Genomic DNA, 15,604 nt, shown 5'->3' with positions numbered 1-15,604 from the left:
GTACTTTGGATTTAGATGATCAAATGTGGTTCTGATTTTTTATTTTTTATCATGTGAAAAGTCAATATTTCTTACAATCCTTACATGGTGCAAAAGATGAAGGAAGGTCACAGCTTCCCATGATTTGAACATGCAAACAGTAGAAACCTATTGAAAAATGAAATATAACTTTAAAAATAAAAGAGTTCTAATGGCACTATGGACATTATGCCACCCTGTGTGAAGAGCCGTGTTGCCCACATTTTTCACGTATGGGTTTTAAAATTCCCATTGGGGATTCGCAAAGGTGATTGAGAATCCCTAATCTCCAATTATCTTATTCTTCTTATCTTGCAATAAGATAAGTCAGGGTTTTACTGGTTGAGAAACACGACGGTAACAACAAACTTTTACCCATTAATTCTGACACCCCTACATAAAATCCACTGCAGCTAGCTGCAATCTAAAAACATTGACTAATTACATGCTATACACTATACAAAATCTTGACACATTATTGAACGGCAAGAAGACAGATGAAAAAATAACAAGTCTATTTAATGTTTTCCACAAATTGCATAGAAAGCACAGCAGGTCATTTCCATTCAATCAAGCATACATTCCAAATGACCCAGTTAGCAAACAGTTCATCGAGTTCAGTTTAGTGTTCAAATTGGTTTAAAAAAATGTACTAAGTTATTTTATATAAATTATTGAGTCACTGACTTGCTGCAACATTCATGCTTCCTGGATGAGCATGTTGTGAACCTCCAGCAGGATGTGGCTCAGTGTGAGCAGCCATCTGCCACAACCGACTCGGGGGGCTTAGAAGACACTGAATCTTAGCCTGCAGTTGGAATTGCAGTGGAAAGGTTTGCTTTAAAGTACGTTATGTCAGTTCTTATGTGCTCCTACTCACCCTTCATCCAATCTGACAGAATTTAATGCTGTTTGCAAAGAGGAATGGGCAAACTTTTCAGCTTCCAGATACACAAAAGTTGTGAAGACTTATTTCCATAAGAAGCATCTGTTGACATGCAAAATGTGCCCCTGCCCCAAAAAGCACACTCAGTAATCTGCAGTGTCCTAAGTTTAAGCATTGTCTGTTTAAGAATAGTTTTTAAACATTTCAGACTCGTGACTTTGTAATTTCCCATGTTGATTTTGTGTTTTCTTACTTTTGTTTGAACACTCCTGAAAACTCTTAAGACATCGCCTGGAATGCTCCACTGAGGTTGAGGGGAGAGCAACAGGCGAGCAGCAGAAAGCTTTGTCAATGTTTGCTGTGTCTCGCTGTCACACCGATCTGGTGATTTCTGTGTTTGGTGGGTTGGGATTTAAAGGCGCTTCATCATCGAGGAGGGAAAAGAAAAGAAGGAGGTCATGGTGAATATAAAAATTATTCCCAAAAGATGTTACATCCTCAGGGATTGAAGAAGAAGAGAAAGGCTGCAAAGGTAACATATTCATGATTCACCTGATATAATGAGCTGTCTGTGATATTATCATGAGGGGAGCAGAGGAGAATGACAAGACGGGCTCTGGAGGTTTCATTTCACTGATTCTCATTATTTTTATTTAACCACACCAATTAAGAGGAAACTGAATGAGCAGAGTTGGAAAGCATATTCTGTGCTATTGAATGATTATACATACAGCCATACACTACATTACTATACAATATGGGTACTTAATATTGTATAGTATAGATGTATAGATTAAACGAACCTAATAAAAATGACAATCTTTGAGCAGGTTTTCAAAAAGTGGAAAATCATCTATATATATCTGTATATATAAATAAATGAGGATTTGTCAGATGTTAGAAGAAACAGATTTTCTGCCTGCAAGGTCTCACATTGGCTTTCAGTGTGTGCGTGCTGCTTTTTATCTTGAAATGACTGCCAGCAAACACATACACCAAGGAAGAATAATTATTATTTGCTGACTGGTCGGCAGAGCAAAAACGGTTCTGTTTATGTTTGCTCACCCTTCAGTTTAATAATGTGCCACAATGATCTGATAAATGTTAAAACCATGATAAGGCAGGATTGGTCAGTAGATTTGTTCTGATTTTGTGGTTTTGTTTGCAGAAGGGAGGGATTGAAATTATAGATATTGTTCATATGCAGGTGGGCCTCTTCTGTTTCACACGATATCTCTGCCCTTTATCAGATGTGCTCAGAGAAAAGCTGGTTGGGTCATAATTCTCCCGGTGAGCAGTTTCCTTCAGATCTTTGTATCGGGAAAACATAAAACTGGTTTACAAATGGAATGTAGTTTTAAAATCATTAAATGCTTCTGTCGATATCAGTTTATTCTTGTCTTCTATGACAGCAAGAGAGTCACAAAACCTCTCTCCCCCCCAAAAGATAAATTCAAAATGAAAGATTGCTGCATTCTTTCACTTAATGTACAGTGGAGATTAAAACATGTGCATGCCTCTATTAAAAAGAAAGCCTGTATTCTCTGATTATGAAACCGCAATAAATCTTTTCAAAGCATATTTTTATTATCTAATCTGTTAGGGTTTAAAAAAGAGAAAAGGTAAAATTTCCATGTAACATTGGTTTGTTGAAACACTTTAAACACTCTAAAAACATCTAAGTATTCACTTGATTTTTTTATTTTTTTTATTTGTGGGTTTTTATTCTATTCAGGTGGATCTGGGGTTTTGTCAAAGTGGAGGAAACGATGAATTTAAAGTTATAAGTGCTTTGCATGATGAAACAACACAATTAACAAAATACAAACAAAGAAAATCATGGGTATAAATCAACAAAAGAAAGGAAAAAAACCTGTAAACTAGGAACTGATAAAGAAAATAGAGTGGAGAGAACTGAAAAGGTAATAGAGAATAAAGCATAAATGTAACATGAGGTCTTATCTAAAGGTCAGAAGGTCGGTGCTGCTGGAGGAAATGTGGATGATGCTGTGACTCTGGTCTGTTTCAGTCTTTGTTCTCAGTGTCTCTGGTGTAGCTCTGTTCCTCTTTTGTGGCTGCCCTCTCTAATTAACACTGATAGCGTCTGACAAATGGAAACATCACAGTGTCAGCCGTGGGTGGCTATTTCCAGAAACAGATTCGTACAGGCTGCATGTAATAGGAGGAACTTGTTCCAGGTCTTGTCAGTGTGTGTTTATTATTTTGGGTACATATCATTAAAATAACCAAAATGGAAGAAAAAATTAAACACTTATCAAAAATGCCATTGCTATTCTCTTTTGAATAAAAAAAAACAAACAAAAAAACAGGCACAATATTTTTACCCCAAATATGTCAAAAACAAGATCACAAGGTGATTCTCTTCAATCTGTTTGTCCAGAGCGAGGATTTTGATGCTTGTTTGATCTAAAAGCTTGGAGATTTGCAACAAAACTAGCCAGTTTGATGCAAATCCAGGGAAGGTGTTCAGTGCAGCTGTGCATGCCACAAAGGAATTCTGAATATGAACGTGCTCAGATGTGTGCAAAGACGCACAAAACTGTGATCCTGCCCTTTAGTTTATCTCCCTTTGGCACAAAGTGTGCAGCGGCGCTGCAGTCGTCCCCTCCTCAGGTTACTTCCCTTCACAAGATCCCAGCGTAAGTGGGAACAGAAATAAATAAATTAGAGGTCGGTGATGGCATCTGGCTCAGTCTGTGCATGTCTGTGAAGAGCATTTTTCCCTGTGAGCTGATGACGCAAAGTGGGAAGGAAAAGGGGGCCACATCTGTAGGTGTGCAGGACTGAATCATAAGGGAATAAAGAGAGTTACAATGCCAAATTCAGTGCCTGAACCATGTTGCCGTAAATCAAATCCTAAATCTGTTCATTTCAAGCTTTAAGACATGCTTTGTTATAAAACATTTTCAAGATTAGAAATGCATGAAGTGATAAAGAAAAATAATAATTAAAAAAACACATAAAAATAGAAACCCAAGAAGCTTCAGGGGAAAAAATATAGAAAAAGCTAATTAAGTATCAAATGAATTTAAAGCTTGATTAAAATCATTATTAGTATTAGCATTGGATTTTCTCAAGTTTTACAGCTAGAGATTCCCTTTCAAATCAATAGACGATTTACATTTAATTTGGGAAACTATTTTGGTTTTCTGTAAGATGATTTTAGGACCTACTAAATAGATTGTGTGTAGACAATAAATGCGACAGACTGGCGACCTGTCCAGGGTGTACCCCGCCTCTCGCCCGGTACGCTAGCTGGAGATAGGCACCAGCAACCCTCCCGACCCCACTGAGGGACAAGGGTGTAAGAAAATGGATGGATGGATGGATGGATGGACACAATAAATAGATTAATTGTACACAAAGGAATAGTTTGTTAATGAAAGCCCCAAATACACAAAGGTTCTCTTAAACTTTGAATTTTTCATAACACTGATTTAAAAAGATATTCTTAAAACAGATGTTTGCCTACAGAAAAATATATCTGTACAGTCCTGTGCAGCATCGGCAATCGATACTTGGCTGTTTTTTTTTTCTGCATTAATTACTTCATCACTACAGTGTGGCCCCAGGGCCACCAGCTTGTGTCCTTGCTGAGGTCTCCAGAAAGTCATGATAAACTTCAGCTGACCTGTATCAGTGGGCTTGTGGCGTCTCATCTGGTCAAGCGGTCAGTTGGGCAGCCACGAAATCTTAATTAAAGCTCGCATTGGTAAACTATCCCTCGTCTTCTGAATCTCCATTTACTTTATTTTACAATCCCTTCAAATCTTGGCCAATAAAGCTGATTGTGAAGAAATCAGGTAGCTGAAATATACTTTGAGTGATCATTTGTTGCAAACATGTATAAGTTCGCAAAACAAATATGTAAAACTGTATATTCGTAGGTTGTTTTGTTGACGAAAACTTACATTTTGTGTTGTCATATTCCTACGTTTAATTGACTTCAGAGTCCATTAGGCACAGCCCTACCGGCTCTAAAGTGAGTCCTGGCTCTGCTGCACCTCCTACTGGACTTTCTTTGTTACTGCAACTCATTTCAAAACTGGTGAGATTTTAAATTTCTTTTTAAGTTTTAGGATTTACGACTAGTCTAATGGGCCTCACCAAATTGCCCCTAGGTGTGAGTGTGTGTGTGCATGGTTGTGTGTCCTGTGTGTCTCTGTGTTGCCCTGTGACAGACTGGCGACCTGTCCAGGGTGTACCCTGCCTCTCGCACGAAACGATAGCTGGAGATAGGCACCAGCAACCCTCCCGACCCCACTAAGGGACAAGGGTGCAAGAAAATGGATGGATGGATGGATGGACTAGTCTAATGTTAAGTGATAGCAGGGTTAAATGCTTTCATGAAAAATAATAAAACTCATCCTATTGAAGCTGTTCTGTTCAAGAGTCAATTTACAAAATCCTCATCAATGTACAAATTTTAAGAAGATCGACATCAGGAAGTGAAATCAAAATCAAAGGCCAGAGATATTAATAAAGAAGAGCAAGACTAAAACCTAGAGGTCAAATAATTTATGTAATGTACTGAACAGAGGGACGTTACCACATGGTCCAGTAAATATGAGTGGGATTCAACACAGTGGCAGTCTGCACATTCAAAAGAACTAAAGCTTGCTGAACTCTTGCATTGGCAGGTCCTCTAATTGGCTGACTTGTGCTCCCAATGAAGTCTGACTGTGGACTGCTCAGGAAGTTCCAAGAATGCCAAGTTCTAGAATGCAACTCGTATTTTTTTTTTATCTTTGTAAACAGTGACAGAGCTCATGTAAGATGAATAGTCATCATCTGTCTGCGCCACCATGTGGGCCTCTTATCAGCTGAGTCAGGAGGTTACAGATAAACACTGAGGGTCACGCTCAAGAAACTCAGTGTGCATACTCCTTTTTTTTCCCAAGCAACAAGTTTTTTTTTGGTTTTTTTAACGCACTTCATTTAATGGTAACATGTTACAATTTTTAAGGAAAATCTATAGCCATTTAGTGGAGACAAAACAACAACAAAAAAACAACATTGTGAAATATTTACCCTTTTAATTTAGAAATATAATAAACATATTATGATTCGCCATACAGTTAACTGACCAGAGAAAGACGTGGTGGTTTTTTTCCCCTTCAGTTTGCTTTAAGATCCCTAAATAAGGCAATAAAACCCTTTGGTTAACTATCGCAAACAACTTCAAAGATATAATGACGTCATTTACTAAGGTACATTCACAGAATAATGTCCTTTGAAGGTTTATCTACACGATGCAGAAGAGTGACAAGGGTTAAAGATAAACAAGTAAAAGACGAGGCCTCAAAGTCAGACGGTTTTCTTTACATCACATCTATTGGGAGAGTCTGCATCGGGCAAGTAAGGCTTTCAGTAAACACAGTTCAAACAAATTCAAGCATTTCAGACAGACTCCATTTCTCAATTTGTTTGCAAAGAGACACAGACAGCACAAGTAGCTCTACATCATGGAAAGATGCACTCAAGACGATAAATCTACATGGAAGGAGCTACATAAGTTTGTTACAGTCTGAGGAGGCATGCCGTCATATGATCCCCTTCAGAATATGGCAAGACTTGCAGGTACAATTATTGAGATAAACTTTAGATTTGTAGAAGGAATTGATTGTTGTTTACAGTGCAGAGGAAGCAGTCTGCAGACCCCCTTGAGGAAAATGAGGAGGGAGGTCCAGGAAGCGTCTCAGGCATACAGAGGCTCATAGCCGCTCCTCCGACTGCTTCTACAGGTTATCACACAGACGCTCAGCATCCCGAAGAACTGCAACGACACAGGAGGAGGAGGGGGTTATTTGTGTAGTAGAAGTACGTATTATTAAAGCATTTATCAGATGGAAATGATTTTGGCAATCCACGTTAAAACTCTAACATGCAGTGTAATAAGGGGAACATTTCATTCAGATCTTTTATGCTCAAGGTAATTGGAGTTTGCCTTTCTTGGAAGAAAAATCTCTTTGAAAAGCATAATCTGATCAGTGGAGTGTGTAACTGTCGTAAATGACTGGGAGAATGCCACAATGGCCCCTTTTTGTTTTAAGAGTAGATGTTGACAGAGCTGGTATTGTACACGACGCTTTTGAGATGAGTACTATTTAACTTGCCAACTGGAGTACTTCCAGTATGGATGGTGTTCAACACTGACAAGCTGACATCTGAAATCGTCATAAATAAGGTGACAAATCAAAGTACTTAAAAGGCACAATATCGATTTTTGTGTGTAAACATGCTGTATACCAGTGTGCATATTAAAGCTTATTTCACAGATGAACTGTAGGTTACCTTGATGATGGCAAACCCAAGAATGACCAGCATGGCATAATTCAACACATCATGCAGGAACTTCTCCACCTTTTCCAAACAACCCTAAAAAAAACAAAGACAATGAGTTCATATTAGAATCTACCCAAAGAAGAGTCACAGATGCCTAAAAAGAGATCTGCACAGATAAATGAGCTGGAGACTCAAATCGGATACCGTTCAACCAACCCCGATTGTCAACTGGCTGGATAGAAATGCAAAATCAGTATTTGTGGAGGTATATTTGGAGAAAACGAAACGTATCCAAGTGCTCGTAGTTTACAGTGGCAACTAAAAAATGTGGATGTTGAGTTGTCCGTTTGATTAAGGAGTTCCCAAATGAAGTTGGAAGAAGAACAGAGATGTAAGAACCTATTTAAAACGAAATGGTATTTTCTAAGACAGCATGCCATGGTGTAGAGGTGTGCCGTTTAGAGAGAGCAAAACATTCAATAGGTAACAAGAAGGTTGAACAAGTACGATCTGGAACTACTGGCTGTAAATATGAGGCTCAGCATTCTGTAGTAGAGAATACGCAGTCGTTTGTTTTACTGATGCTAACTTCATTAATCACATACATAAGATGCTAACGACAGTTGAATATGTAAAACAGCTTTTTAGCAACTGTGCTTTTAAGAGAAGCCTGAATCAGTGGGTCACAGCTTTACAAAAAAAAAAAGAAAAGAAAAATAAAAACCACACAGAAGTCAGAAATCAATTTCAAAACTGACTGTTGCAACTCTAATAGTAGGTTTAATTATTTTATGTTAAAGTATACAGCTACTGAAAATACTTTTTCAAAATACAAGATAAAGTCTGGTCCAATCTGCAATATCAAAAAAAATAAAAATAGAGGACAAAAACAATGCATAATTCAGAGAGAAGCAAGGGCACAATCATGAATGACTGCATGCGAACAGGTGGATTGTACAGATTGTGTTTAATTTACCTCTTGATAAAACTGGCTTGGTGTGGTGCCGGTACACTGAGTTGTGTTTATGCAGCAAGAATGAGGTATGGTTTTGTTTTTTTCGAACCAGGGGGTGTTGTGCCAGCTGGTGTAGTTGACGACTCCACAGCACTTCAACTGCAACGACAAAAGAAAATTTATTTGTATGTACTACTATGTAAGCAAAACTTCCATAGGTCATGTATTACCGTTTTTGACAAACAACTGAGATAAGTATTGCAAATGGGACACAAATATTTTTCTGCCTATGTTAACACAATTGTGAAGCAATAGAGAGATTATCAGTCAAGTCATATTTATTTTTGATCAGTGCACCCTTACATCTTGCTTGCCTAAATACCTTATCTGGATGAAAAGTCCAGATAAGGTATTCTGGGGAGGCTCAATAATAACAATAATTATTCATGAACACCAATATGGCTTCCCAGAAGAAGGAAATGCAAACGGAGAGAACCAAAGGAGGAAGTGAAACCGCATGAGTGGGAGAGAGGAGGCAGAGCAAAAGTGATGTTGATGTGTTTGAAAGTAGAGCTGAGAAAACAAGTCTATTTATGTGGACAGGAAGACAAACCTGAGACTGCAGATCATTCACAGCTTTGGTCTCAAGATTGTTTCCATCAAACTTTGAAAAGGTGTCATTCATCGAGCGCTGCAGCTCCTGATTTATCTGCGCTGACTGCAAGACACAAAGTAGAAAAAGTTATCTCAACAATAGGAACTAAAGTAAAATACATTTACAAAATGGTGAGATTGCGTTATTTTGACTCACTTTGCTTTGGTAAATGAAGATAAACGCCAAAGCAGTCACTTCAGCTGCAAAGACGATCACGATAACCAGAAAGAACTGCAAAAAAGGGGAAACATTTGAAAGAAATTAGAATGTCGAAATTGTTAAACAGTGAAAAAATAAATTATGCCCAAAATGAGCAAAACATGCATTTAAAAATCTATTCCCTTCCAGCCGAGTGAACAAACGCTGAGAAGATCCAGAGAAGGGCAAATGCTTACACAGCCGAGGCCAAATTTGGACTCTCTGAGCGTGGAGCAGCATCCCACCAGGCCGATGATGACCATCACCACGCTGGTAATGATGATGATTCCGGCGGGGATCAGAGACTGCTTGTCCTCCACAAAATTGTCAAAGGTTCTGTAGCTCATGATTATGTAGGCACCAACATAGGCCAACGCTGCTCCGGCACCCTGCCAGGCAAAGAGAAACATTTTGTTGTCTAAGTGAACAAGTTTGTGGCAGTTTAGTAAAACCACAGTAGCATTACACAAGAAAACATGCTGTTGCGATTATGTTAAATATTGAAATAGCAATTGACAAAATTAATCTGAATGTTACTTTATTCTTCCACTGTCACAATATTCCCTTTTCTCTCTATGAGCTTTTGTAACTTATAAGACTAATATGTTGCACTTAGTTCAGTATTTTGTGCAGCACAAGTGAGATGGCTTTCAATTCAATTTAACCTCAGTTCAAAAAAAAATTATAAATAAATACTTTATTTATCCTATTGGGAAATTAAGTGATGTCGTAACTCTCTTCAAAGAGTCATTGCCGATGGCTGTGGGCAGGAAGGCTCCCTGGCAGCAGTCAGTCTGTATGATAATCTCATGACTGTCATGGTATGCTAACAGCTAATAATCCAGGCAAAGGAGACAATATTTCACAGTAACATGTCTTGTATGGCACAGTCAGCTGTTGGAAAGCACTGCTAATCCACCTCATTTGCTTTTGTAGATCTGTTTTTTACATCTTTACTTGGCAGCATTCTTCAAAGGCCAAACATAGTTGGGGTCATAGTTCAGGTATTGCTTAAGTTTGAGATAATCAACTTCTCCCGCATTATGCATAAAAGCAACTACTTGAAAGTAAGAGGAAGCATAACTCCTACAAAAAAAAGCACAAATCTAATACAGTAACTAATCCAACATGCTGTTGTTATGAGCACAATTTAATATTTAAAAACCCACAATTTTACAGTCTGTCAGATACAACACACTGCATCTAAGCTCTTGTCTCTGTAAACTTTGCATTTATGATTAAATACTTGTTTGCTCCTCACTCTACCCAATAAGCCATATATTTGAGACAAAATTTGCTGTATTTGAAAGGACCGTCAGAGTATGGTGCAGACTCTCTCCTCATTGCATGCCATAAACATTATTATACAGACACTAGACAAAACTATAAGGCACTGTTGTCCACTAGACTTCAGACAGAGGGGGGGAAGGAGGCAGATGAGAAAACTGGGTCAATCTGTGGATGAGAAAAACTCCCTCTGACGTGGAAGCTGGACTTTGTAACTTTATTGATTGCTTGTAAACACAGTTATAGCGAAAGGAAAAAAGCTCGGTCCTTGAAAAGACAATGATACATTTTAAGAAGATAAGTAATAGAGTCACTCGCTTCTTTCTGTTTGACGAGTCAATATGTTAATCCCATTTTCTGAAGTATTTGTCCTGATTTAATTAGTTTCTGCTTCAATAACATATTTGATATGATTCACAGTAAGAAATGTAGCAAAGGTAAAAAAATAAATAAAAACTACTAAAGTCATTTGTTCTGTCCACATAACAGAAATATTACAGATATAACACATATATGCATTTGGTTGTAAAACAAGAGAAAAGCAGTAAAGTCTTGTTTGAAAAGATTTCCTTTTGTTGTACATCATGTGATATGAAATCATGTGATCACTCCTGGGTTAAAAGGTTGACAAAGTCACAACCTTATCATTGTTTAGCATTGACATCACCAATCATAAGACGCCATGCATGAGTCACTCCTTTGCACATACGGAACAACTTCGTATCTCTTTACCTAAAACAAGCTTTGCTTATATAAGTTCAATGTGAGTTAAGACTAGATAAAAAAAAAGTGGGGCAGCTCTAGAGGTAAAGGTAAAGCATTTATCTTTTTGTTGACATGCCCAATTTCCCTTTGCCCTTTGAAATGGAGTTGATTTAAATCTGAGTCACTGATAAAAGGAGTAAAACAGCAGTAGAAGAAAGTAATAAACAAACTCAAGTGTGGTGTTTCTTAAGCAACAACTCTGGTCATATGAAAAATAACTACGAGTAATTGGCTCTTTTTGACTTTGCCCGTTAAAAATCATGCAAAAGGCAAGACAACAAAAATAAAATCAAACTTCCCTTTCATGTGTTCGTCACCATCAGAGCCGTTTTCAGTATTACTTCCTCTTTAACATTACAGCTCTTTTATTGTTTGACTACTTTTTTTTTTTTTTATGTACAGATGTGTGTTATCCGTAGTCTAACAATAATTTACATGGACTTTGGTCTCATGACTCAGTTCTCTAATCACTTCCCAGTCACAAGATCCCTGCTCGCTGCTCCCCTGCACCTCTTCCTGTGCTCCTCACCCCCTAGTTTCCCCAGAAAATCTGATCTTGTGCCTATGATGCAGCACAAAGAGGCTGCTAACACAACATATAGGGTTCACACGCCGCGTCGCTGAAATTTGAGAAAGCCTGTCTGAGGTTATGTTTCTTAATCGGCGGTGACAATTTTTAGAGAGTTCCTTGCAGAACCTGTTGGATCTGTAATCACTGGACCACATTCCACATGCATGCTGTTAAAATTAGAAGAACAGCTGATCACTTCAGCTCTTGTCCTTGCAAAACGTTGACTTATTGTTTAGCTTTGGTCTCATAAAAACACTAAAATTAGATGTGCCTGTATGACATGGCATTATTTTATGAAGCCATTTTAAGTCACATTGTTAACATTTTAAATCAAGTCTTTGACAGTAGTTAATGTTTTGTGTAAGTTTTTGCGTCTTGAACAAATCCTAACACTTGGACAACCCCAAATGAAACGGTGTTGTTCCTGATTCTTGGAAACAGCTGACAAAACAAAACCAAGTTTGACTGATTCCCTAACAGAACATCCGGGTTTTTTAAAAGTAAGGATGATCCTGCTTGAGGGCTGAATTTTAGACATTTTTGCTCCATATGGAGAGATGAGTGCTGCTGATTTGTAACAACAAAACAAGAAAACGCGTACCTCTTATGTAGGCATTAAACAGAATTTTGTGGCCAAAATCTGAGCTGGTGACTCCATTCACAGCTTATGAGGGGTTAGCATGGCTAGCATTACTGAGACAGTAATGCAGATAGTTTTGTGTGCATCTCATTTGTTATAACCCTGAAGCTGCCAGCGTTTCTAAATTCAGCATATTCCATGACAGACGCAGGTTGAAAGCTCAAAAGAATAAAAATAGGACAATATTTCTATGATGTTGACCGTTTTCTATGACTATATTTTTTGTGTTTTTATAATGTAAAGTACTTTGCCTTGTTGCTGAAATGTGCTATACAAATAAACTTGATGGATTCTCTTCTCAGCCTCCCTTTTATTTGCCAAGTGTTGTGCTCCTTCTCACTCTTCAGGAGCTAAAATTAAACAAATATGTATCCCGATATAGAAAAGGCAGCTTCTTTTTAAATAGCTTCTTATATTTCCTTAATGTTATGAACATATCAAGTAGCTTCAGTCTTCTTCCCTTAGTGAGAGTGTCCACACGGAAAAGGGTTTTTATTAGCACAATGTTGCAGTGGTTATCTATGGAAATACAAATCAAATTTTCAAGTTTCCAGTCGCAGGTAAACCTTTCGTTACATCTCTTCTACATGCAGGCTGAGTTAGACTTCAGCAAAGGGCCAACCAGGCCAGTAATCCAGAGAAAACCGAGACGGACTATGGAGAAAGATGGAAGTCACAACATGGAGGCGGGTATTAAGATGAAAGCAGGCAGTATCAGTGTTTTCTCCCCCACGGACCGGTACATCAGACAGTAACGTAATTACACAGGCCTCCGTTGAAAATGGTCCCAAAATTCTATTTAGTTTGCTCCAACAAAAAAAAAAAAAAAAAAAAGAAACACCGGGGGAGCTAGTCACAGCGGACCAAAGTGTTTACGTTAAAACAAATGTGAATGGCCTGTTGTCTAAACATGGAAAGTGTGTCACAGGTGAAGCAGAATTACTGGAAATGTTAGACGGTGTGGGGGTAGATTCCTCTAAATCTCCCCAAGAAACCCCCCCCCAAAAAACTCCACATCCGGCCTATGTGAGCTACATAGAAAGAAGGAAGTTACTGTCCACTAAAGCTCACACCCTACTTGTGATTTTTATCAAAGCAACTTTGATTTCTGTAAACGCGTAGCCTACCTACTAATAATTACATTAATAAAAATAAAACACGCGGCTGTTGTAAAGCAAATGAACTCGGTTCATATTTGCTGCTGGTTTCTCCCCGAATAGTCCGCATTCAAACCTTAGCAGGTGCAAATTTACCCCACACAAACACACACACACCCCTACACACACACTTACCCAGAACACCAAGCTGAGGAAGAGCAGGATGGTCTTGGACGTACAAATGCCGCAGTCCATGTTGCCAGACGGAGCTGAGGAGACTGAAGGAGAGCTGTCTTGTAAATTCTTTCCCTTTTCTTTAATCTCGCAGTGAGAGGGCCACGCTCCAGCTCCAGCTGCTTCTACCGCAGTCACAAGTTTCCTTCTCACTGGCTGACTGCGCCGACTGAGATCACATGGTCACATGACTGCTGTAAGGGGATTGAGGAGAAGGGGAGGGAGGGGTTACTGAGGGAACTGTTCGAGATTGAACAACAGAGCATTGTTACAATCCAGGGGAAACATTTTGTTAGCAAATTAATTTTATTTAACTTTATAAAATAAAAGAAAAGAAAAATAAACAGCAACAAAGTCAGGAATCTTCAACAGAAATGCCCTAGAGTAGTCTTTATTAATGTTTCTTGTGAGATGATACTTCGCAGTAGTCGGATGATTGAGTCACTGAATCAATCACTCAGTGACGATTGACTCAGTATGTATTATTGTGTGGTACAGTTATGACATCAAAAGACTAATTCAGTGGAATTAGAATTGAATGACCTTTTTTTAAATCTAGTTTTAAGTCCAAAATCATTGATCATCTTCAGTCCATTTTCAGGTTTTTGTAAGGGTTTTTTCCACGTCAAAATGCCATACTTATCCAGGTTACATTTTCTAGATTTTTTTTTTTTTTTCCAGTTTTTACATCTTTTTTGACTTAAACAGTTGTCCTATCTGTATATTCTACATATCACAAAACAGTTCACTCCTACAGTAATTCTGATAATTCAGCATGTGGTTAATTCTGCTGGGTTTTTTTTTTAGCTCCTCGGCTAACTTATCCATACATATCAAACAATGATTGCAGTATTGGGCTGCATGGTTGGACAAGTCAATAACACCTTTCTCTCGTAGAAAGAATGTCCTGGGTTTGAAACCTGGTTTGGAAATACGTCGTTTTACTTTGGCATTTTGTGTGAGTGGTAAATACAACTCCAGTTCTACCATGATGACACTGATTAGTCATTAAACAAGAGCATCATAAAGATGATTTTACACAGCTGGGGTTATTATGTCAGTCATGATGGCATGAGGCTCTAAGTTGAAAGTGTTAAAAACTGTAAGATTTGTTGGAGGCAAATCAAGTCAGATAGGCTGGAACAAAGTTCATTTTAATTCTCACAGTTTTGTAAGAACTAAATTAGGGAAGTAAATGGCCTGACCTATTTTATCTCTGAACAAATGTTTTCATGGGCATTCAAACTCTGGATGTGATTTCTATCTCCCTTTTGTAATTAATAGAGCATTTTATACTGTATATAAACTAATTTGTAGAATGACCTTCAAGCCATGTTAAACACGCTATGATGCATTCAGAACAACAAACCCTGACACTTTTGGTATCCTATCCCTAAAATTATATTTAATTAGTCCAACATAAAGTAGATTGACAGCTGAGAAGATCTGCACATCATGCATGTCAGGTCAAAATGTCCCCTAGTACATGGCTCTATGTCTTTCCTAAGAAATTGTCTATAAAATCCTGGAGGTCCAATAAACCAGTAGTCTTTCTTTAAATATTTTCATCCATAAATGTATTTTTTAACTAAGTCTAACTTGTTTGCTTGATACAATTGATTGTATCGAGCAGCACCAAGGAGATGCGGCGTGCGCACACAAATCTTGCAGTTATTGCATCTGACATTTGGGGTTTGCTCAGATTGGGGGTCTATCACATTATAATCTTCAAATAGTGTTGTTCATATTCACAAAAAAACACCATGTCAATACATTTGCAAAAATTTCTTTTCTGATAAAAAGTATAGATGAAAAATTAAAAAACTGCCCAATTTCTGAATTTATACTAGGTTTTATATAAGGACTAAATGATGCACAGGTAGGCTCCATTTACTAAACCTCTGGTAAAAAGAACTTTGATGCAGAAGCAGGGCTTGTTTAGTCAGATATTGTTTGTCCATTGTTTCATTTTTTTCAAAGATAAAAAAAAGA

At 37.9% G+C, this 15,604-nt stretch overlaps 1 protein-coding gene across 1 annotated transcript; it reads right to left on the bottom strand.

The window, feature by feature from the left end:
• Positions 1-5,941: 5,941 nt before the first annotated feature.
• tspan36 (tetraspanin 36) lies at positions 5,942-13,789 on the bottom strand. The gene is made up of 7 exons (XM_008418406.3): positions 13,574-13,789; positions 9,216-9,407; positions 8,977-9,051; positions 8,779-8,883; positions 8,187-8,324; positions 7,220-7,303; positions 5,942-6,701 (listed from the first exon to the last, which is right to left on the bottom strand). The coding sequence occupies exons 1-7, from the start codon at positions 13,631-13,633 to the stop codon at positions 6,624-6,626; spliced, it is 732 nt and encodes a 243-aa protein (XP_008416628.1). The 5' UTR covers positions 13,634-13,789; the 3' UTR covers positions 5,942-6,623.
• Positions 13,790-15,604: the final 1,815 nt, after the last annotated feature.

This window comes from Poecilia reticulata, chromosome 9, assembly GCF_904066995.2.
Source record: "Poecilia reticulata chromosome 9, P_reticulata-male-v2, whole genome shotgun sequence".
NCBI classification, from domain to species: Eukaryota; Metazoa; Chordata; class Actinopteri; order Cyprinodontiformes; family Poeciliidae; genus Poecilia; species Poecilia reticulata.
Note: the sequence above shows the minus strand (reverse complement) of the source record. Positions and strands in the feature narration are given on the sequence as shown.